At 39.7% G+C, this 23,136-nt stretch overlaps 1 protein-coding gene across 1 annotated transcript; it reads right to left on the bottom strand.

Moving 5' to 3' along the window:
* Positions 1 to 332: 332 nt before the first annotated feature.
* Positions 333 to 23,126, bottom strand: NCF4 (neutrophil cytosolic factor 4). Its single transcript, XM_075183053.1, has 11 exons — positions 23,022 to 23,126; positions 16,206 to 16,306; positions 14,679 to 14,763; positions 13,043 to 13,196; positions 12,756 to 12,826; positions 10,143 to 10,270; positions 8,937 to 8,985; positions 7,290 to 7,388; positions 5,171 to 5,301; positions 5,025 to 5,090; positions 333 to 780 (listed from the first exon to the last, which is right to left on the bottom strand). Exons 2-11 carry the CDS (start codon positions 16,235 to 16,237, stop codon positions 585 to 587), a joined length of 1,011 nt encoding a protein of 336 aa, XP_075039154.1. The 5' UTR covers positions 16,238 to 16,306; positions 23,022 to 23,126; the 3' UTR covers positions 333 to 584.
* Between the last annotated feature and the right edge of the window lie 10 nt (positions 23,127 to 23,136).

Here is a 23,136-nt window from a genome sequence, read left to right as displayed (position 1 = left end):
CTATATGGTCTTTTTAAAAATCAAGGCCTCATTAAAAGATATTAATAACTCCATTTCGCTATATGAGAACTCTTTAAAAACATGTTAAAGCCAATTATATTGTTGATGTTTGTGGTTGTTAGTAGTTAGAGCTCCCATGTGTCCTAATTTTCCCAGGACAGTGGACATTTATCCCCACTCACAATCCTTTTTTCCCCAAAATTATGACTCCTGAAGAATCCAAATTAACAATATATGGGGAAATTGGTCCTGAGATTTGCTGTGTAAGGCAGGGTAAGCTAGGATTTTCATCGGGCGGGAGTGACAGACTAATTTTACAATAAAATAGGTACTAACATGATACACAATTATTTTATTACATTATTTTCAGACCTCTAATGGTCACGATTGAACAATCCTCTGGCAATAAACTATACAATTATATTTTTATTACTAAAATGATGGTTATATTTTTGTGACTTTTCATTCAATAGAAGCTATATTGATCTTTGTTCTCTAACAATCATTGTCACATTAAACTCTGTCACCTCTGTTGCCCAGAATTACATTTTTCTGTTTGTCCCCAACTTCTGTTCACCATCTTCTCACTTCCCGTTGCTGTACACATCCAGGTCGTCGATGTGCGTTACATGTAAGTCCCAGGGGAAGAAATTTTCTAGTTTTGTTTTTCCTTTTCCCTTTGCAAAAAGAAGCTCCATGTCACTATTGTCCATGAGGCGAATCAGATCACCGTCTGCATCCCTCATATTCAGGGCCACGTCAATGTCAGGGAATTGAGTTCTGTTTGAGGACAGGATTGGTTATGTGTTAAACAGAGAAAAATTGACTTTTACTTAACACCAAACAGATATCACAAGAAGTCCTGAGAAGAGAACTGCTTAAACTACCAGTGTACTTGAAACCTTAGTTAGGAAAGGAAAGGGAAATAAAATAAATTAAGAGTTCTCAAGAGCAATCAGTGACTAAAAATATGTCAGCAACATAATGTCCTGTGTTTTCAGATGACACACAAGGTGTCCATTCCAGTGCATCAAACAGGGCATTAAACATTAGACTAAGGGGCAGATTCAATTAACCGCGTGGTACCACCGAACATCGCCTTGATATCCGGCTGCACACATTGCCAGGAAATACCGTGCAGAAATCTCTGCTCATTTACCTTGCAGCGTCATGGGACGGGAGGGAAAATGAGCAGAGATTGTAGCAAAAACTCCAACGGGATGTGTTCCAGAGACACACTGCGTTACCTCACAGCTAATCGCATATGCCCCTAAGAAAGCGAGCTGTATAGACTATATATTTATGTAAACGCACACTTAGGAGGCACAGTTCAGGTTGAATATTTTTTTTATTTTATTTGCTAATTAGTCTGTACTAGCAATCAATTTGCAAGTTAAAAAAAGATAGAAGGTGGGTGTAGAACTGAAAATCAAAAGATCATGTGTATAATTAATAGTTTGGAAAATATCCATTATGCTCCAGGGGTGGAACAGTGCATGGCCAGGCTTCATAGGAAAATTTTGGCAGAAGCCCGACGATGCTCTAGATTCCCGGGCTCCCTGCTCTGTTTCTTCAGAGCACGCGTGGGCAGGTACATGCTCCAAATGTGCATGTGCTGGCTCAGAAGAGGATTCTACTCCACTCTTCCTTTAGAGCAGAGTGGAGGCCTCAGGGGGAGTGGGAGCCTTGGTGTCTGTGTGACCTGTCATTGCCTGCTATCCTCACCGCCAGCCCCATAATGGCCACACCATCTGTAGGTCCACTGTTGGTCAGCACCAACTCTAGATATAGTGCTGCCAAAAGCAACTAGTGCATCAAAAATCTCCTCACAGAACTATAATTATACCTCATCAATTCCTCCCCATTTTCCTAAATCTCAGGATCTTGTGCCATTTAGCTACACATCCTTCATATCCAATCAGTGTTCCGACACCCTTAGCAGTGAGAGCTCTGATTGGACCGCTGCTCAGCCATCTACTCAGTACTCTCAACAGAAGAAAGAGCTGAGGTATTGTTAGCACTTAAAATAAAGAAAATTCCTGTTTTCTAATGCAAGAAAATTGACCACTGATCGGGTACCATACCATTAGTTACTGTTGGCGTTATTCTGTAGTGTAAACTTGTTAATCTATGTTATGCATTATCTGTTGTCATTTTCCACAGAAAATCCACATTTCCACTGATTTATTGTTAGTGATATGGTACTGCAGTTGTTATCTCTGTAGCTTTTCTCCACTACATCAATGTAGAGGGCAACCTTAACTGAGCACAGAAACATCTGGAATGGAGTCAGTCTTCCAGCCATTCATCAGAACCGTGCCGCAACCTTTAGACTTGTCAGGCTTATACTCATGGACTATATGATTTGTGTTTACTCCATTCTACGAGAGGAACTGGGCCGATCAAGGACATAGGTGCAATCTGGCAGGTGTAGCCAGAGCTCAATATAGTAATGAATTGCTGACGATGATGAATGCTTTACCTGTGCTCACTGCACTTCTTCCAAACACTGGATGGATTGGTAACAAAAAGGACAGAACAGAGGTTATGGCGTGGGGCACTCTAGGATACGAAGTTAATGAAGGTGTATATAATAAAATGCAAATCTTTATTGGTATATATTAAAATACATACATCCTAGCAAAATGAAAGCTACGCGAAATAATTAAAAGAAAACAAGAAAAGTGAAATTAAAAGTTGCAAATCAACTGCAACAATCGCTCTGTGGTCAAATTCTTAGGGCTGATAAATCATATAATATGATTTAAGTACATGAATCAGTGGGCAACTATCAAGTCTTAATGCAGAGGTATGTCCATAAGATTATCTATCCTCTGTCTATCTTACCATAATAAGTACCATAGACTACTAGGTCAAAAAGTCTCCTTTAATTAGGAGCCCTAATCGCTGTCCTGGTACAAATCTCAAGGACAGAGATGTAGTATACTAAAATGGTATAACTAGTATGTGCCAGTTGTATAGTTTGAACACTGCAATTGGTAACAGGCTCACTATCTATCTAAAAGAGTAGGGACAGTATAAGCCGTCAAACTATACTCTGCCCCAAAAAAGAGATACACTTAGTAGTATGATTGCTTATATATAGGTCTGACAAGTTTAGAGGCTGTGCCTGCTATAATTCCTGACACACAGGTCTAGCAAAAATGGAAGCTGTGTCTGCTATAATTCTTGACACACATGCTGATAGTTTATCCAGAGGTTAGTATCTCGTGAGCCCTCTAATCCTGACTCATTTACAGGCATTAATCACTATAATGTCCCCAGAGCCCCACATGTTAATTATATCTCCATTATCACTTATAAATCATAGGGGATCGAACATTAGTAAGGTGCTCACATCTACACTTATGTGTGAGTCTAACTTGTCTGAAAACTGTATCTACTAAGATTTATGACACACACACTGGTAGTCTATCTAGATACTAGTATCTTGTATCTCTCGTCAGCCCTCTGACCCTGAATTAAGTAGAAGCGCTAGTCGCTGTAGTGTCCCCAGAACCCCACACATAAATATCGTTTTAACCTTGGTAGGTCTGTAAGGACTAGATATATACAGAGCGCTATCTACATAATTGGATTTAGAACACACAGAGCGAACGCCAACACGCATTTCGCTTAATTAGCTTTTTCAAGGCCTTGAGTGTATCTCTTTTTTGGGGCAGAGTATAGTTTGACGGCTTATACTGTCCCTACTCTTTTAAATAAATAGTGAGCCTGATACCAATTGCAGTGTTCAAACTATACAACTGGCACATACTAGTTATACCATTTTACTATACTACATCTCTGTCCTTGAGATTTGTACCAGGACAGCGATTAGGGCTCCTAATTGAAGGAGACTTTTTGACCTAGTAGTCTATGGTACTTATTATGGTAAGATAGACAGAGGATAGATAATCTTATGGACATACCTCTGCATTAAGACTTGATAGTTGCCCACTGATTCATGTACTTATATCATATTATATGATTTATCAGCCCTAAGAATTTGACCACAGAGCGATTGTTGCAGTTGATTTGCAACTTTTAATTTCACTGTCCTTGTTTTCTTTTAATTATTTTGCGTAGCTTTCATTTTGCTAGGATGTATGTATTTTAATATATACCAATAAAGATTTGCATTTTATTATATACACCTTCATTAACCTCGTACCCTAGAGTGCCCCACGCCATAACCTCTGTTCTGTCCTTTTTGTTACCAATATATCTCCAGGTTATAGGGTGCACCTTTCAGCGATTCTGCTGATTTTCGATGATAGTATATTATCAACTATAAACTGATATATATAGGATACTTGGCTATAGACCTAGTGCGGTTGTACTCCTCCTTTTTTCTCAAACACTGGATGGACCCTGAACCCTGAACTGTTTCTATTTTTGGTTTGTGCAGTGTGCAAAGGCAAAACATTGTTCTTACTGAGGTCTGCTTAGACTACATTGGCCTGCCAGAATGTACCTAATTTGTAGTCCGCTAACATTTTCTTTTGTAATATTGCTATATTTAAATGCATAAAAAGCATTGTCACTTTAATGCAACCACACACTATGCAGCACACAGAGCATATACTTTTGCGCATTGGTGGCTAATTTAAATTGAGGTGCTGTTCTTGAAACTTGGAGCCTGGTCTCTGGTGCAAACGTACAACAATGCCCTGGCACCAAGGGATAAAATATGGATGGCACAATTTTTCTGAACATTTCAAGTCACATTACAAACTTTCACTTTATTTAACTGCTATGGATTCTCATTCATGCTATAAAAAACCCAATACTGCAGACTTCAGAATAGTGTGCAGAAAAGCTGCCTGCCAGTAGTGACCTTCTTCCAACTATGGGAAATGCCTCTTTCCAGTAATAATGTCGATACTGAATAAAGCTACCAATTAAGATTCACAATAAACCTGATGGCAGCCAAGGTTCTCTCAGGCAGAATCAATTTATTAGTCTCATTACAGAGTGTATTAACCAATTCTCTTCTTATAAATCCAAAGATTAGATTTTACCTTATTAAGACTAGCAGCTCATTGTATGTGGGAAGTTTCTTCACATCTTCCTCTAAGGAAATATCTCTGTGAAAAAAGAGAATTGCATAAGTAATATCTTCAGCATGGCTTTGCTTTGAAAGGTCACCAGCCCCCACCATAATTACCTTATCTGACACACGTCATAGTCGTGAAAATAACAACGCAGCCAGCTGATTGGAAACTTCTCCTCAGGTAGGTCCATGACAATTCTCACAAAGGATTGTGGGAAAATACCGACCCTGTCAGCAACTGTTCCCTGGCAACCAGATCAGGACAAATTTTATAGTTAAAGTATAATAAATGTCACTATTGTTTATTTTATTACGCTTGGCTGCTACACCTTGAAATTATCATTATATAAATTCAGCTCCATCGAAGAACCTAAACATAAATAGCAAGTTGTCTTCTATGAAAGCAAGGGATCTTCACAAATGTATGTGTAAAAGGTTTGGGAACTTAACAGAACTACAGATATTTGAAATAAAGCTGTGGCAAAGAGGGAAACATTTTTTCAATGCACACCAGACTTCCTGTTTGAAGGCTATTGAAAGCCATGGCTGATAGTGCTCAGAACTAGTTTACGGTGGCAATAGTAAGGCATGTCATTGACTACATTTCACCACACCATACCTCCTAAGAGCAGTTTTGATAGATGCAACACATTAAACCAAACCTTTTAATAAATGGTCTCACATAACTAACTTAATACAACGTAAGACATTATAAAATTTGCCCTACTAATGGTTCCCTTAGCACCCACTATGCAGTGCCATATTGTTAATTAAAGCACAGCGCGTTTTATTACTCATCATCTACCAAGAGCTTCATCAGCTACATCATTGAAGTCTCTAAAGTGTCCTTACTATGGGCAAGAAAATTTTGCTCTGAAACGTGGGATCTGAATGGGAAAAAAGAGATCAGCCAAACCTATTCTCTTGCTCTGAATGATGCACAAACCTCAAAAATGTGCAGCTAGAAATGATAGAAACAATGCTATATTAATATAATGTTATATATTATTGTCCAAAAGTGGTCGTGAGCAGCCTTCTTTAAAGTAAATGTCAACTTTAGTACAAACGGTTCTCATTCAGTAGTGCTCCCTCATAAGAGACCCAATGGTGTTCTACAAATGGCTTTTGAACAGGTTGAAAAATTTAGCACATTCACGTGGCACAAAATTCCACATTGGTTTCCATTTGCTGCCACCTCTGAAGGTTTTTACTTTCCAACCATACACATAGGCAGTCTTACACACTGCAACCCAGTGGGTTAACACAGTAAAAAGTCAAATCATTCTATGAAAAAGGAATTATGAACCTCCTTAGAGAATCAAGGACATATTAAAACGTGCAAAATAGTAAAATAAAAGGGATAAGAACTAAGTTGTATAACCACATTATTCTGTATGGTTTTTTGGTCATACTGCTAAACAAAGACTCAACTGAAAAAGTCTAACAATTAACATTATAACTTTTAATTATAATCTCTTGTTTTTTATGAGCTTTTCAGAATTCCGATCTGCCCAGACTAGGGTGGGCAACTAACACGGCACCTGAATGGAGAGCACCCACGTTCAATCTAATCAGGAGCAGTCTTCCACCCATGGCACATATGCTCTAGTGATAGGCAGCACTAATAGTGCTGAAGCTCCTCATTACAGGACTGACAACTTGAAACTATTGAATGAGAAGAGTTCATATAGGACAAATGCTTTAATATATTAAAGCAAGAACGTAACACAAAGTGTCAGCTCCTGACTAGTGAAACGCCAAGTGAAAGTGCATGGGTCAGGGCTCTCACATAGCCAGATTAATCTTTCATCAATGCAATTCTAAATACTGTACTTGATGTTTAAAGAAATGTTACAGAAAGTATTACACGGAATATTGAACAATAGTGCATAACAATTAATTTTCTTAAAGAAAAACTCTACATAACTGTATATTTTTTAGAATAACATGCTTTCTCCCAAGTAGCGAACCACAGGGGGTCCATATCTGGGATATATCGGAGAAATCCCCCCTGAAACCTAGGCAAGGTTTCATTCCTGAATCTTAAAGATACTGACTCTTATGTGTCAAATACAACAGACTGGATTACTGCAGTTAACCAACCAGCTGCAACTGACACAAGAGACACCGCAGTTCATAATTCACCTGCGATTTGAGTGGTTTTCTGATTAAGTGCTCTGATTAATATGGACATGTGTTAATATGTGGCAACCCGGTCTACATCCTATCTCACCTCCAACCAGTATCTGTTGACTCGGCTCAGGAGATATACGAGATCTCCACTTTTAAAGCTTAACTCTTGAGCAGCATTCCCTTTAAAGTCAAAAAGAGCCTAAGAAAAGCAAAGAGAGGCATTGGACATTAGAGGAATACATACATCAAGAAAATGATATACTTATACATTAGCATTGCCATAATTACAGCCAGGGAAGTGAGTGGTTTCTATATAACAACAATATAAAGTGGGGTTATAGCATGCCATACCTACAGTTCTCCTGCTGCTTTGGTTGTAATATTATCAAATTTTATTCACTTATATTTTTCATACTGCCACTTCTAACTTTCCAATTCAACCACTGTGTATGCATATGTGAAATTAAGTAATTAATCTTACAAAATAACACCCAAGCACCTTTATCACCAATTATTTGTTCAGTTGAGGATACAATGGATTGGGTACGCAGGTATGACTTAGTGCTAGTCTGAAAGAAGCATTGCTTTACTGCATTGCAGCTTCTCTGTGTTCACAGCTTATACTGTGTGATGCAATACAATTATGGGAAGAGTCTCATAGGGATTAACCCTGTCTCTTCTCTCTCTGCTCTCTTCACAAAGCAATGAAGCGGCATGCAGATTTCACAGGTGCTTACTAATGAGAAAGAGACTTATATGTATGCAAATATGAGGCAAGGGTTTCACTATCATTAAAGGGTACAAATCAGAAACAATGAAATATATCACTTCACTGAAAAAAACAAAAGAGGGCTATGAGTTGACTTAAAAACAGGACAGAGTTATTTTTATGATTTTATTTTTCTTATCCCTAGTATGGGAATTCTGTGACTTTATTGTTTATAATAAAGCTAGCTACACCAAAATGACTGGGCTGTGTCTGTTGTCACTGTGTCCCAACTCTCTACCCCTGGAGATAACAATCCCATTACCTGTCAAAATACGCAATAAGGGACGTATTTACTAGTTGGGCAAATTTGGCTTGGTCCTAGCCCTTGGAACAGGATACAATGGTTTATGCACTTTTTATTTCTAAATGGTAGCTATTTAGGTTTCACCAACCACATCTTCCCCACAGTTAAAATAATGGAGAGTGTTTGATATGGACATGAGTATGTGTGTGCACAGTTACTAGAGTAGGGTGTATTTAATCAATGCCTAGGATAGCTTCCATTCTAGATACGACCCCGTCTCTAATTTAAAAGACAGCTAGGTAGACCTCTCATTTATCTATAGAGATAACAGGGACAGATTTTATAGAGACATCTAGCTTTGAGCTGTACTCTATAAATATATTAGTGTGCTCATTACACTGAACGGTCACCATTTCTAGCAAAACGCCACTTTAAATATAAATCAATTCCAGTAGATTATGGTATGTAATGATGTCAAATGGTGTACCATTAAAACTGTACCGCTGAAAGTATATGGTAATTAAATATATTGAAGTCATCTCATTAGTCAAGGCAGAAGAGCATACCAGGAGAAGTGATGACCTTTAATAAGAATGTGGCCAGTAGGTGTATTGGCAGTACCAGATTTAATGGTGTGGTTTTCATCATAAAGACCCTGATTAAATTGATGGCCATGACACTACATATTTCCATATTATAAGCTGCTCCACTCTCCTTGCTCATAATATTCTTACCTCTGCCCGGGGTCTGTCCATGTCTGTAATGTGCTCAGAGTTCCTCTTACTGCCAGGAAATAAATGCAGAGTATTAGATTAAGCAATTTATTGACCTAAACAAGTCACTGCCTGTATAAGTACCTTTAGGGCACAGAACCAATAAAAATAATATAATCATCTCTGCCCTAGAGTATCATACAGCCCAATCAAATGTAGGTGGAACAATATGTTTTTGGCATTCTACCATATAGAGAAGGGTTTTGGTATATTAGATAAAGTGATTACTCCAGGAGTATATTTACTAAACTGCAGGTTTGAAAAAGTTGAGATGTTGCCTATAGCCACCAGTCAGATTCTAGCTGTCATTTTGTAGAATGTCCTAAATAAATGATAACAAGGGGCCTGATTCATCAAGGTACGCAAACGCATACGCATCTGCTAAATGGGACTTGAGCTACATAAAACACCACATACGCAGCGCAAACAAAGCAGATTCGGCACTCAAACTCAACTCAACTCAATCTCAAACTCCAACGCAAATATAACGGTTTGCGTCACTCAAAGTATGAAACACAGATGCGTATGCGTTTGCGTACCTTGATGAATCAGGCCCAAGAATCTGATTGGTTGCTATAGGCAACATCTGTACTTTTTCAAACCCACAGTTTAGTAAATTTTCCCCCTGAATCTCTTTCAATATGAAGCTTCCCACACACTGGTGGGATTTTGTTTTGGTCAATTCAGCCAAATGTGTGGGTTAATGGGCAATAAAACATGCCACACAATGAGTGTGTAAGAGTTTATCATTTAACCCAGATTAGTGAAACTTTACTACACCCATAGTCAAGTTGCTTAGTGGTTGGTCAGCGGTCAAACCACACAATCACTTGGCAACTTGTATGCTATAAAACATCTAGGTTCACTTAATCTACTTCAAAGATATTACTGGATCAAAAGCTGTGCATATCAATGTGACTTGACTTTAGACATTGACAAAAAGAAGGAAACCATTGTGATCTTACAAATACACATTTGATGCACAACTCCCTGAGGCAGATCAACTAATCATCATCATCATCATTTATTTATATAGCGCCAACATATTCCGTAGCGCTTTACAATTGGGGAACAGTGAGATGCAAAAATGTTCATTATGTTATCCCCAATATATTTAACAGTATACTTTTAAAATTGGGGGATAAATTCCTGATGAAAAAGACATACATTTTCCGTGTCTGAGGGCGCAACCTGCGCAAGGCACGAGGGATACTTTCGCTGTCAAATTTTGATTGGTAGAAAAAAATCCGAAGATCTTCATCCCAAAGGATCCAGACAGGGGCGTTCAGGAGTCCCTGTGAGACAGAGCAGGGTGAGGCAGAGCAATGTATTTTCAAATTCATTATGTAGAAAGTTATATACATTTGAAAATACTTTAATCCTTTAGCTTGTAGCTTTTATATCATTTTAGGAAGCTTAAATGAGACTGAAGATGGCATTCACCTTGTTATACTGTAAAATGCAATAGATTTAGCAGTTGTAGTGATGTTTAAACTTGTAAAACTATTGGCAAATGACTATTGGCAAATTACATTTTTGCCTCAATTGCACCCATTTTTATGGGAACCATTAACCTTCGCCCCAATATGATAAACTTTTCATCTTCTCCTAAACACATCATCATCACCATCATCATCATCAACATTTATTTATATAGTGCAGGTTCCGTAGCGCTTCACAATTGGGAACAAACAGTAATAAAACAATAGTGGGTAATACAGACAGAGTGGTAAGAGGGCCCTGCTCGCAAGTTTACATTCTATGGGACAATGGTTTGATACACAAGGGTAAGTGCTACATCATATTGAATATTTGTCCAGCTAGATTACAAAGGTTACAACGTATTTAGTGGACTGTATGCTTAGTCCCACAACTATGTTGTTCAGAGGGTTGTTGTCTTGTGTTAGCTGTGTAGTGGGTGGTAATAGGGTAACCTAGGGAGATTAAGAGGGTGGTAGAGGAATATTATAAGCTTGCCTGAAGATGTTAGTTTTCATAGAATGCTTGAAGGTTTGAAGACTAGAGGAAAGTGTTATTGTGCGAGGAAGGGAATTCCATAAAGTGGGTGCAGCCCGAAAAAGGTCCTGTAACCGAGAGTAGGAGGAAGTGATGAGAGTGGAAGAAAGACGCAGATCTTGTGCAGAACAGAGGTGTCGAGTTGCGAGATATTTTGAGACAAGTGAGGAGATGTATGTCAGTACAATTTTGTTGATGGCCTTGTATGTTATTAGAAGAATTTTATATTGGATTAGTTGAAAAACAGGCAACCAATGTAGAGACTGATAGATTGGCTCAGCAGACGAAAACCGATTTGCAAGGAAAATCAATCTAGCCGGTTTGTGTAAAATAGATTGTAGGGGCTCGAGTCTAGTTTTGGGACCAGTAAGGAGGGAATTACAATAGTTAATGCGGGAGATGATGAGTGCATAAATTAAAGTTTTTGCAGTGTCTTGTGTGAGATATGTATGTATTCTGGAAATGTTTTTTCAGATGTATGCAGCATGATGTAAATATAGAGTTGATGTGGGTACATCAGGGTATGCCTTGTTGTATGTGAGGTAAGTTATGCACCTCGTATTATGGGGTTTTGTTTTATGGGACAAGATATTTAAGTGAGGTTTAAGGGGTGGAGAAGATGCATTTAGGTGGATGTTTCATGGTTGGGAGAGGGCTGCAAATTTTTCTCCTCCACGCAGAAATACTTGGTGGAGATCGACCTTAATGGAAGGGCAGCACAGTGGATCAGTGTAGCTTGTATGTTCTCTCCTTGTTTGCGTGGGTTTCCTCCGGGTGCTGTGGTTTCCTCCCACACCCCAACAACATAATAGTAGGTTAAGTGACTGCTGACAAAATTAACCCTAGTTTATGTATGCGTGTACGTGAATTTAGACTGTAAGCTCCAATGGGGCAGGGACTGATGTGAGTGAGTTCTCTGTACAGCGCTGTGGCATTAGTGGTGCTATACAAATAGATGCTGATGATGATGATGATGAATGAGAGGCTTTTAGATCTTCCAGGCGCATATTGTAAGGTAAAATGCATTTTAAGATACATTTCAACCAGTCTAATAAAAACATTCAAATATATGATAGTGACAACATGTTCTACATACAGACACTGAGCTGATTGGGTTGATTATTTATTTGAATTATATAAATACAAAAAATAAATTGATTCATTAAGGAAAGTAAGGCAAAAAAAGGAGTACATTTTCTCCTGGACAAGCCATGTTACAATGCAAGGGGTGCAATTAGTTTATTATTTTGCACATAAGTTAAATACTGGCTGTTTTTCATGTAGCACACAAATACTTGATAGCTTTATTTGTACACTGAAAATTAAAATTGATCTAGGACATGCCCTACCCCAACTATACATCTGTCCACACATTTTATATTTACCTCTCCCTCCAATGCAACATGGTCTCATCTCAGTTCACATTTTCTTTCCTTTACTTTCCTTAATGAATCAGCCTCAATAAATCCAGACTTGGATTGGGCATTAAAGTTATTAGTGGATCCCCTGGTGTGCCCCTAAAAGTGTTGACACTTAGTGATATTCTTTTTGTCTCGCAATGGGATAACATTCGACAAGATCTTATAATTATCTCTATATATGGCACACAAGCCATTATATTCCAAAGATTTTTTTACTTTATCTTTCACAATGATCCACATTAAACTAATGAGATGGATTATTTGTGCAAATGATGCCATGGCTGATTCTGATATAGTGAGGTGTGCATAAAAGTAGTACATTTAGGGAGTGTTGTAGCCATACCTTCATGTATGAATTCAGCAGTGGAATACGACTTTCAGCAATGTCCTTCTTATATCCAACATAAACCTTTGCTGGAGAACAAGGATACAGAGAGATATTAGGCTCAGCACATATAATATATTACATTTCAAAAATTACATTCAGCTATGGAGGGGTGCAGGTCCCCTAACAGTGATCATTGACTAAAGATACAGACAGCACTGATCGTAGTTCAGTCCCAGGAAAGAGACCTGCACAGTTCTCAAAAGGGTGAGAGATTGAAGCACTAATGCACTATGGTCACCTACGTGGTAGCGGTGGTAGGGAAAAAATATAAGGTGCAATGCCCTTCTCAGGTCCATAATTCTCTTCCAGCTTTGTGTGCACAGTTAAGAACTGGCTGTATCTTCGGTATATAAAATATTTACTGCCACCTTTTGTTTTCACCTCGATCACAAATACCTGCAAAGACAATAAAAACAAACAGCTCAATATGGTGAACAGCGTAATCTAGCGGCCTTCTACCTGCATCAGTAGAAGTTGCAGCAATGATTCTGAATTAATGCATTGCTGGAAGAATCAAATGGCTATCACAAAAATCATTTTCAGTTTAATAAGGACACTATCTTCTTTTCTTCTTTTACATAGGGGTACAGGCACCTAGGAGAGAGTTTTCTCAGTGCTCCAAATGATTCAACTGAGTCGTATTATGGGTGGAAGAAGGGACTGTGCACCCCTATAGCTTTCTATTAGTCCATGCATTCACATCTCTCAAAGTGTCCACAATGGGGCCTGAGATTTCTGTATGTGGCCCCGCTATTTAGTGCACAGCAACTCTCAATGGCATACCATCAAGGGAAGCAATGATAGCAACCACACTGGAGTCCAAGGGCTCTGACCCAAATATGATATGAAGGTTCGGAGAGTCTTGGTTCTTCATCTCTCTTTCAAACCTTGGAAGCACCAGTATGGTCTGCTGAGCAGTTATCGGAAATATTATAGAACCTGCAAGAGGACAACCTCATGAACCTGCAAGAGGACAGGACAAGCAACTCATGAGTTGCAACCTATACATTCCTTTCCATATTCGCCTGTTAATACAAACATGTAAAGGACTGCTGTTCTAAAATTGGGGATTTATTACCACAAAATCCAAAAGTCACCAGCCGCCCTTTTTACAACTTTTACAAATTTGTACAATTTTAATGTGCAGAACAGCAATAAAGCATACTTGTCGACTTTTCATTTTTTACCTCCAGGAGACCCCGGAGAAGGAGGCGTGGTTGGAGGGCAGAAGGGGGCAGGGTGAGGTACGATGATAGCGTCATTTGGCCCCGCCCCTCTAGCATATCATTATTTCATCCTATAATTAAGGAGTGCCTCTTCATTATGCAGCACTGGTGCCCCACATTTTGTGGAGCAGTGCATACATTAGGCTACAGTTTACAGAGTAAGAAAAGGGTATAGAAGGCGCATTTACACTGCGCATAAGGACTTTCATTTTTTAATGAGATCAGGGGGTAAATGTATCAAGCTGAGAGTTTTCTGGCGAGTATGAAAAACCAATCAGATTCTAGTTATCATTTATTTAGTACATTCTACAAAATGATAGCTAGAATCTGATTGGTTGCTATAGGCAACATCTCCACTTTTCAAACCCGCTGGAAAACTCTCAGCTTGATACATTTACCCCCAGGTCTCATTCTATATTATATCTAGTCACCGGCATCAATTTGCACCTAAATGCAATGATATTAAATGAGTCTTAGTTGTAACAGATGAAAATTAGAGGTATATTGGGGAATTTTTTTTATAGAGCAATAGGAGAAATAATTCAGAATCAGGAACAATTGTTTCTAGCACTTCTGTGCTGTAACTTGATTTGGGTTCATGAACAGACACAATGAAGTGTGGTAGTGATAAGGTGAGTAATGAGCTGCTTACGTAGTATACAGAGAACCCACTTCTCTCATCTACATCTGCAATGTGGGCAGACACAGGAACATCTTCTGGCAGCTGCTCAAAGTCACTAGATGAGAAAAATTACATAAAAACAGAAACATTATATAAACATAAAGGTCCATTCATGGAGCTGTTTACATGTTTCTTTGATGATTCATTTGTTAACCTTGTTCCAAGGTGCACATCTGCACTAAAACCTTAGCAAACAATCACTGTCTAAACTACACTAGACAGATTAGAAACTAACAGTTGATTGGTTCAGTGGCGCATGCAGGGGGGGTTTTTGAGTCTCTAGAAACCCCCCCCTGCGCTAACTAAGTGGCCATTGTCCTATACAGCAGCCGCGGCGCTGTCAAAGAAGCGTCCGCAGCAGCTCTCTCTGGATTTTGTTTTTTTTGGGGTCGGCGGGGAGAAACCCCCCCCCCCCCCCCCCGAGACAATCCTCCGTGCGCCCCTGTGGTTGTTATAGTTTTAGTGTAGGTTTACATCAAGTGAAGGATTATTTGTCTAAATGACTATTAAAAAATATGTTACTGGTAGCGAATGAAGACAACTCCATTTGCAAATGACAAAGAGAGGAAGAGGCCTGGTAATTTTGAGTGTTTCATCGGTTAATTGGCTAGTCCTAGTTGTGTGGTGAGTTTGTAATATTTGCCCTTGCTCTAGGCATTGTGGTTCAGTGGTACGATTGCTGCCTCACAAAATTGGGGTCATGAGTTCGATTCCAACCAGATTCCTCTGTGTGTGCAGTTTGTATGCTGCCTCCATGTTTGCGTGGCTTCGTCCTCCTCCACTCAAAAGGCATACTGGTAGGTTAATTGGCTTCTGAGGAGATTAACCTCTAGAGTGTGTATCCATGTGTATGTAGATTGTAAGCTCCACTAGGGCAGGGGTTAATTTGTATAATTAAATATTATCTGTACAGTGTGGCATATTATGTAGGTGCTATATAATAACTAAAAGACAGTTGTCAGCGCTTATCCTTTACACTGCATATCTGTGTGTGTCTAGCAAAATGAAAACATGAGGGATTAGTTCATATTTTGATCAAAACATTTAAGCCTGCATCCCAGCGTCAAGGGCACCTTATTGTATGCAGTTAAGGTCCTACACTGACCTATATGCTTTAAACACCATTAAAATTCAGATGTGCTCACCTCCCAGGTATAGGGTTTTACATCTAGCAAAGGCTGGCTTGTGAGCCACACCCAGATGTGCCTTAAATAGGCTTGATGGACAGCACTAAAGGATAAGCGCGGTAAAGGATAAGCGCTGACAACTGTGTTTTTGTATTTGTTTTGTATACATATATGCGCATTTCTATTGCCACGCATCTGGTACCATATATATTGTGGGATATACCAAGTGCGGGCTTGTTTTTTCTCTGGCTATATAATAACTGTTAATAATACAGTACCCCTTTCTCCATTATTATCGCCGGATAGAAAATATTGTTCAAAATCAAAGAAACAAGAAATATATATTTGCACACTGATAAAGACCACTTACCTCCCATCCCTTAATTGGCGAGGAAGGGACATTATCAGGTAACTTCAGTTAACGTCAAAGTTGGTGGACTTGCATACAGAAATTTGATATTACTTTGATGCCTGAAAGAGAGTAATATCACTAATGCTGTTACCAATGGAAATGAGATTAAGAATATGGGTGATCATATATGAAGAGATTGACTTACACAGCAGTATATTTATATATGTGCCACTGTGTACGCGGCCATCATCGCTTGTAATCGGCGCATACACCCGACCTGTAGCTGGTGCAAGTGATACGACAGAATATCATGTACCTTTGAGATGCCAAAAACTTTAATCTGATCCCTTACTATACATTGATTACGTGCATACGCCCAGTCCCCTTCCCGTTCCGCCCACAAAATCAAAAGCTGTGGTAAGAGTAATTGGCGTTCGAAGATGAATTGGACGTTGCTGCGTTTGCTGCAGTATTTTCCGTTCTGGGCATACGCAGATCGATTTTACGCAAAATACATCAGGTATCAGCATTTACATTCCTTAATGAATCAGACCCTGTAAGTCTTAGCATACTTATCATCTGTACATTCCAGGAGGAACATTGCAGGTAAAACTTTCAGGTGCCTTAGATATTACCAACACAGTGACTAGCTTCAAAATCAAGAGAGTCAGCTTCTGCAATTAAGTATTCATGCAGGATCTCTGAGGGATTCTTAACAAGACTTATACAAACCAAGCATTTGAGGAGAATACATAACATACTATAAGCACACATACTATATTCACTTACATGATACATAGCAATCAAACACTCTGTATACATAGATACCTATTTATTAATGCGGTAATAAGGGGCCTAGTCCAATCCCTCAAAAACAGCCCACACCATTATCCCTCCTCCACCAAACTTTAAAGTTGGCATAATACAGTCAGGCAGGTAACGTTCTCCCAGCATGCGCCAAACCCAGACTCACCCAAACAGAAAAGTGTGGTCCAGGGTGGGGGGGTTCACACCACTTGCACCTCACATCACCAATGCCACTTGTCAATGGTCTTGTGATGTGGGACTTGCACGCAGCTGCTCGGCCATGGAAACCCATTCCATTAAGCTCCCACTGCACAGTTGTTGTGCTTACATTAATGCCAGTGAAAGTTCGGAACTCTTCAGCTATGGAATCAGCAGAGTGTTGGCAACTTTTACCCCGCTCTGTGATTTTACATGGGGTTTCGCTTCGTGGCTGAGTTGCTGTTGTTCCTAAATGCTTTCACTTTCTAATAATATCACTTACAGTTGACCGTGGAATATCCAGCAGGGATGAAATTTCACGAACTGTCCTATTGCAAAGGTGGCATCCTATCACCGTACCACGCTTGAAGTAACTGAGATCTTCAGAATGACCCATTTTGTATCAAAAATGTTTGCAAATGGAGACTGCATGACTAGGTGCTTGATTTTATACACCTCCGGAAATGAGTCTGATTGAAACACCTCAATTAAATAAATAACAGGTGCACCAAATACTTTTGTCCATATAGTGTAGATCTTCTATCCCTGCTATCTGTTATCGCCGCAATTTTTTATAAAAATATGAGAGATACCCAGCTGCCTGGCAATACTGGCTGGCAGTGATAAGATGATAAGATGATTCTACCGTTTCACAGGGCTAGTCTTGGTGTAATCTGTCTTGCAGGTTCATGCGTGTGCAGTGGAACTGGAAGCCCTGACTTTCAGTTCCATTTGTAAAAAAAAATGTTACAAAACCTATGTTAAAAAATGTATACAAATATTTTTTTAAATAATTGTTTTGTAAATATTTTGATTTGGAAAAAAAAAAGCAAAATTTAAATAAAGCAAAGGGAGGATTGTGACGGCACATGCACTGCTGCGATCCTTGTGAAATAAGGTAGCTAAGATTTCACCGGAGAAACTCGGACAATCTCTTTGCTGCTGGGGCCTATCACTGATGATATCATGGGTGTAGCCTATGATAGGTAGAGGGAAGTCTTATCTCCGTTGAAAACACCCATTTTCACTGGAGATAGGGCTTTTCTCAGCTTCATAAATAGACCCCATAATATCATACTTACCAACTTTCTGTTGGTCAAATCCGGGAGCCTGCGGAGGAGGTGGGCGTAACGGGGGCGGGGCTCCAAAATGGCATCATTTTGGACCCGCCCCCATGACGTGATGACGCAAAACGCGTCATTTGACAGTGGGGGGTGGAGCCAAACGCCGCGATTCACCGGGAATCGCGGCGCTTGGGCAGAATTATCCAGATGCGGGAGATTGCCACACTCGCCCGGGAGACTCTCGCAAAATGCGGGAGTCGCCCGGACATTCCGGGAAAGTTGGCAAGTATGCATAATATTACAACTCATATATAGTCTACTATCTAACAAAACATACAGACTCTGCACAAAACACTCTGTCCTATCAATTCATCACACTGCACCTGCTAATGCTTTCTCAGCATGCAGGGGAGTGGACTTTTTTAAAAACACACTTCATTGTTGCTCTTCAGCACCTTTCTGGCAGGTAAGATGGCTCAAACAGCATGCGGTTTCAGCTATTTCGCCTATCATATAACCAGGTCTAAAAAAACTGCCTTTTTACTTGTGCTTTGGCATGCAGTTTTGTAAAACACAGCTTAATAAATCTAATGTTTTCTGTACTTTCCATTTGAAAAAATCAGGATGGAGATTTCAAACAGTGCTGTTTCAAAACATGCTATTTATGTAGTCTGGTTTTTAGTAAATCTCACTTTTTCCAAACCGCACACAAAATTGCCAAAAAATATGCAGTTTTAAAAATAAACTTTAATAAACGTATCCCCTAGGGGCCTATTTATTAATCCATAAACCATGCGGAAACAGCTTTTTCAGCATGGTTTAGGTATTTTTAGGTATCCTAGCTAACAAAACCTAACGCAGGAGATATTATAAATATCTCCTGTATTAGACTAAGTTTCACATTAGACCGCAGTCCACACAATTTTCAATGGGAGCTGAGATCTGGGGCTATTTAACAAGCTCCAAAAAGCCTAGATTTTTCAGAGCTTGAGCCCATTGGCTAATACCTCTTGAAGATGGCATTAGCTATTCTACCCTATAGGAAGAGCATTGTGATAGAGAGATCTTCGGATTCCTCCCCGCAGCCTTCCTTCTCTCCCCTCCAGTTACTATGGCAAACTGAGTTTGCGTATGCGCTCTACGGTCACACATGCGCAACGCCACTTTGCGATAATAACTGGAGAGGAGAGAAAGACTACCGCAGTTTAAAGGTAAGTAAAGTCATCGCTGGAACAGCCTCCAATCAGATGCGCTGTTGCGGGATGATTTTTTAGTAAATTAATCCGAAAAGTCATCTGTCGTTATGATGACAGAGGATAATTAACAGGGCAAAACTGTATTATTTAATAAATAGGCCCACTAGTGTCTCTCTTCTTAAATGTACAGAACAGACACATTCACAGAGATTCATTTCGGCAGGAGGTGTCTCCAGAATATCCCATGAAGGTGCAAAGAAAAATGATCAGATATTGCTATATTAATTGTGCACAGTGCGATGTCCACGCGCCACATCACCGGCAATTGAATTATGCCCTGACAAAGCAAACGGCGAAACGCACGTTGGGATGTTTTGACGTCACCAATGACGTCGCGGACCTGTAAGTAACTTCCGCTAGCGGCTGTACAGCCGCGGCTATTGACACCAACTGTTTGTAAAAGTGTATAACGGACAATCATTGTTAGTGTTTCTGCAAGTTTAAGCACCATATAACCATATGGCTATTTAGGAACTTTTAAAGAGTGAATGGGCATCATACAATACCTTGGAGACTTTGAACTACAATTCAGATTATGGCATATATGAGTATGTGAGAATGTTTCTCTAATGAAGGAGAGTGTGAAATCCATATTGAGGCAATAACATATCATTCCTTTTAAGAGAGTCTTAGATAACATACAAACAAATGAATAGGTTATAAATATAACCATTCTCCCCATGTTAGAAATGAGATTAAGCCACAGTGGATTGGCACAGTATCTCTAGATTATAACATAAGTGTGGAGACATAAATCGCTATTAAAACATAATCTTTTTTGGGGTCAGTATACTTGTCAAGAGCCTCTTGATAAACTTTATTTTGGATTGATTGTATGATAGCTCGTTCACCCTTAGATTGGGTACACTATGATAGGGGAGTTTTCCATATATGACAACCATAAGAGATAATAAGGGAGATGGATAACTCTCTCTATTAACTATTTTTTGGTCACAGTAAACTAAACCATTATAAATAGTTTTCAGACGGTTAATGTGTCACTATATAATGGTTCTGCCCAGCAGGGCTGCCACCAGAAATTACGGAGCCCAGTACAAATGTAACAAACAGGGCCCCCCTCATTCCTTCTCTAACCGCACCTTCAGTTTTAAATTATTCACTACCCAACATTTGCCTCCCCCCCATTCTATACAGTCACCCCCCATCCCTGGTTCCATCTAACCCCAGCAGTAGTTTCCTTTACTCTCTGTGTCATATTGCTGTCTCCTTTCAGCTCCTCTTAATTAATCTCTGTCTGGGAGCCGGGCACCTGGAGGGCTGGGACTGGAGCAAATAGCGGCAGCTGTGGGGCCCTGACATCTTGGGAGCGGAGGCAGACATGCTGCCTACAAGGGGGCCCGCTGCTGCATCCTTAATTTCAAGCAAAGGTCTCTCCCCAGATCACCTCTCACATCTCAGGAGCAGATGCTGCCTAGAAATGACACCTGATACCTCCCTTAATTCACTGCAGAGGCCCCCGCCCCTAATAAATTTGTTCATGCCCAGGGGCTGGTGGGGCCCCACTCTGCTGTTGGACGCCAAACTGCTCTACTTCTTGTACCCCTCTGATGGCAACTCTGCTGCCCACTTATTATACAAAATCATATAAATATAGTTAAACCCATGTCCCCAAGACCACTTGATGTGTGGGATGGTAGATACGGATGATTCTGGGTACTCTTTAAATGGGATGTTACAATAAGAGAGTGGAAGTTACTGAAGGGTCCTGTTGTTTTTATTTAACATTCTTTTATTTAACTTTTTTGTTCACATTTCTTCTATCCTATTTTTTAATATTTCATCAACTATGGTCTTAAATTAAAGGCTGCGGGCAATCATCTATAATAAAAGTTGATTTTAACTTACTAAAAATTTATAGATAATAATTACATATTAGTGGACTGGAGTGCTTTTATTTGTTTTTTTCCAATTCTGGTCTTTTAGATATAAAAGTTAACCTCAGAACCACCATGTAATATAGGTGCCTGTAATTCAGTAATCCCAATTGTGCTTTGGCAACATGGGTCCATTAAGACCCTAGTGTGTTTCCTATTTTGATTTTCCAGTAATTTTGCACTGGCACCAAGTTAGTGATGAACCAATTTGTGTTTCATTAGCAATATACTAAAAGTCCGGCCTGTGTTCACCAACCAAGGACTGAATTTGAGAAACTTTGGTTTAGAGTCAAGGGCGGATTGGCCATAGGCCTTACCAGATATTTTCACAGTAGAACAGCAACCCCACAATGTCAAAGGGCTGCTTAATGGAGCCTACTGCATCAACAGTGATTGGAAGACAGACTACGAATGTCTAAAGCAGGCCTGTCCAACCTGCGGCCCTCCAGGTGTTGTGAAACTACAAGCCCCAGCATGCTTTGCCAGTAGACAACCTGTTAATAGCTGGAAGGGCATGCTGGGACTTGTAGTTTCACAACATCTGGAGGGCCGCAGGTTGGACAGGCCTGGTCTAAAGCAATAGCCATGCCTCTTGCATGCTGGCCATACCCACTACAGCAAATTAATTATCCCACCTCCTTTCAATTTAGCCCCACAATGTGATCCCAGCTACAACATGAGCCACTTTCAAAATATTTTCCAAGGCCATTTTAAATTTCAAATCTGCCCCTGTCCAGGGCAATTGGTATATATAATAAAAAATGACTGCCAAATACTGAACCAGTGAGAACGCATGGCATTTTTGCTGCTCCCATAACTGACTGCCCCTAATGTGTCCGGCTTCCTGCTGTTTTCTGACAAATGAACATTTAGCACTCAGCCTCTGCTATAAGACACAGCGATAGCCAGCGGCATAGCATGACCACTGCCATAGGCAGTCATCAGTTACAAGAGGAGTAAATAAGGACAATTAGTTAGCAACAGTGTTCTACAGTCGCAAATGGCTAATCTCAAGGTACTGACACAAGTGCAGCCCAGTTCTAAAACTGACCAGTTCAAATGGTAAATCAGGATCAGGATCACAGTGATTGCATTAAACCTGCATTGATTCTTATGCTGTCCAGAAATATGTGTTGTTTTCTAGTGCACCTGGTTAGTCAAATGGTTTGGTCTGTATTATGGTTTACAGGACAGCCACCCTGTGCTGACAGGTGCTCATTACATGTAGTAAGTAAAGGAACAGATATAAACAGCAAAACAAGAAAAACTAGTTAGCAGTCTAGCAGAGGCCATTGTTCTGATGTGCAGGTGGAATTGTACATTCACAGCAGTAGAATGTAATTGTAAGATGTATTGTTGCAATATTTTACCAATGCAACAGGAAGCCAAACTGTTGTTGTAATCTTCCACTAACTAAAACACAGAAACCTAAATTGCTAGTTTACTCTGCCACATAGTTCTAAATATAACAGACAGTCTATATAAGTAATTGGTTCTCTAACAATAAACTGTGCACACTGATGATTAACACTTTGACCTGCAAATGACAGTAGATGCCTGAGCTCCATAATGTGACAGAGAACTGTACAATTTCATGCTGTTACTGACTCTCACCTGTCCCACACTCTAGCTGCTTCTTTGGACGCCGCACCAAGCTTACTATCGTCTCTGCCAGAAAGGGAAGTTTATTTAATGAATTGTGAAAAGCAGAAACCGTGTAATAGGAAGT

This window comes from Mixophyes fleayi, chromosome 8, assembly GCF_038048845.1.
Source record: "Mixophyes fleayi isolate aMixFle1 chromosome 8, aMixFle1.hap1, whole genome shotgun sequence".
Classification (NCBI taxonomy): Eukaryota; Metazoa; Chordata; class Amphibia; order Anura; family Limnodynastidae; genus Mixophyes; species Mixophyes fleayi.
Note: the sequence above shows the minus strand (reverse complement) of the source record. Positions and strands in the feature narration are given on the sequence as shown.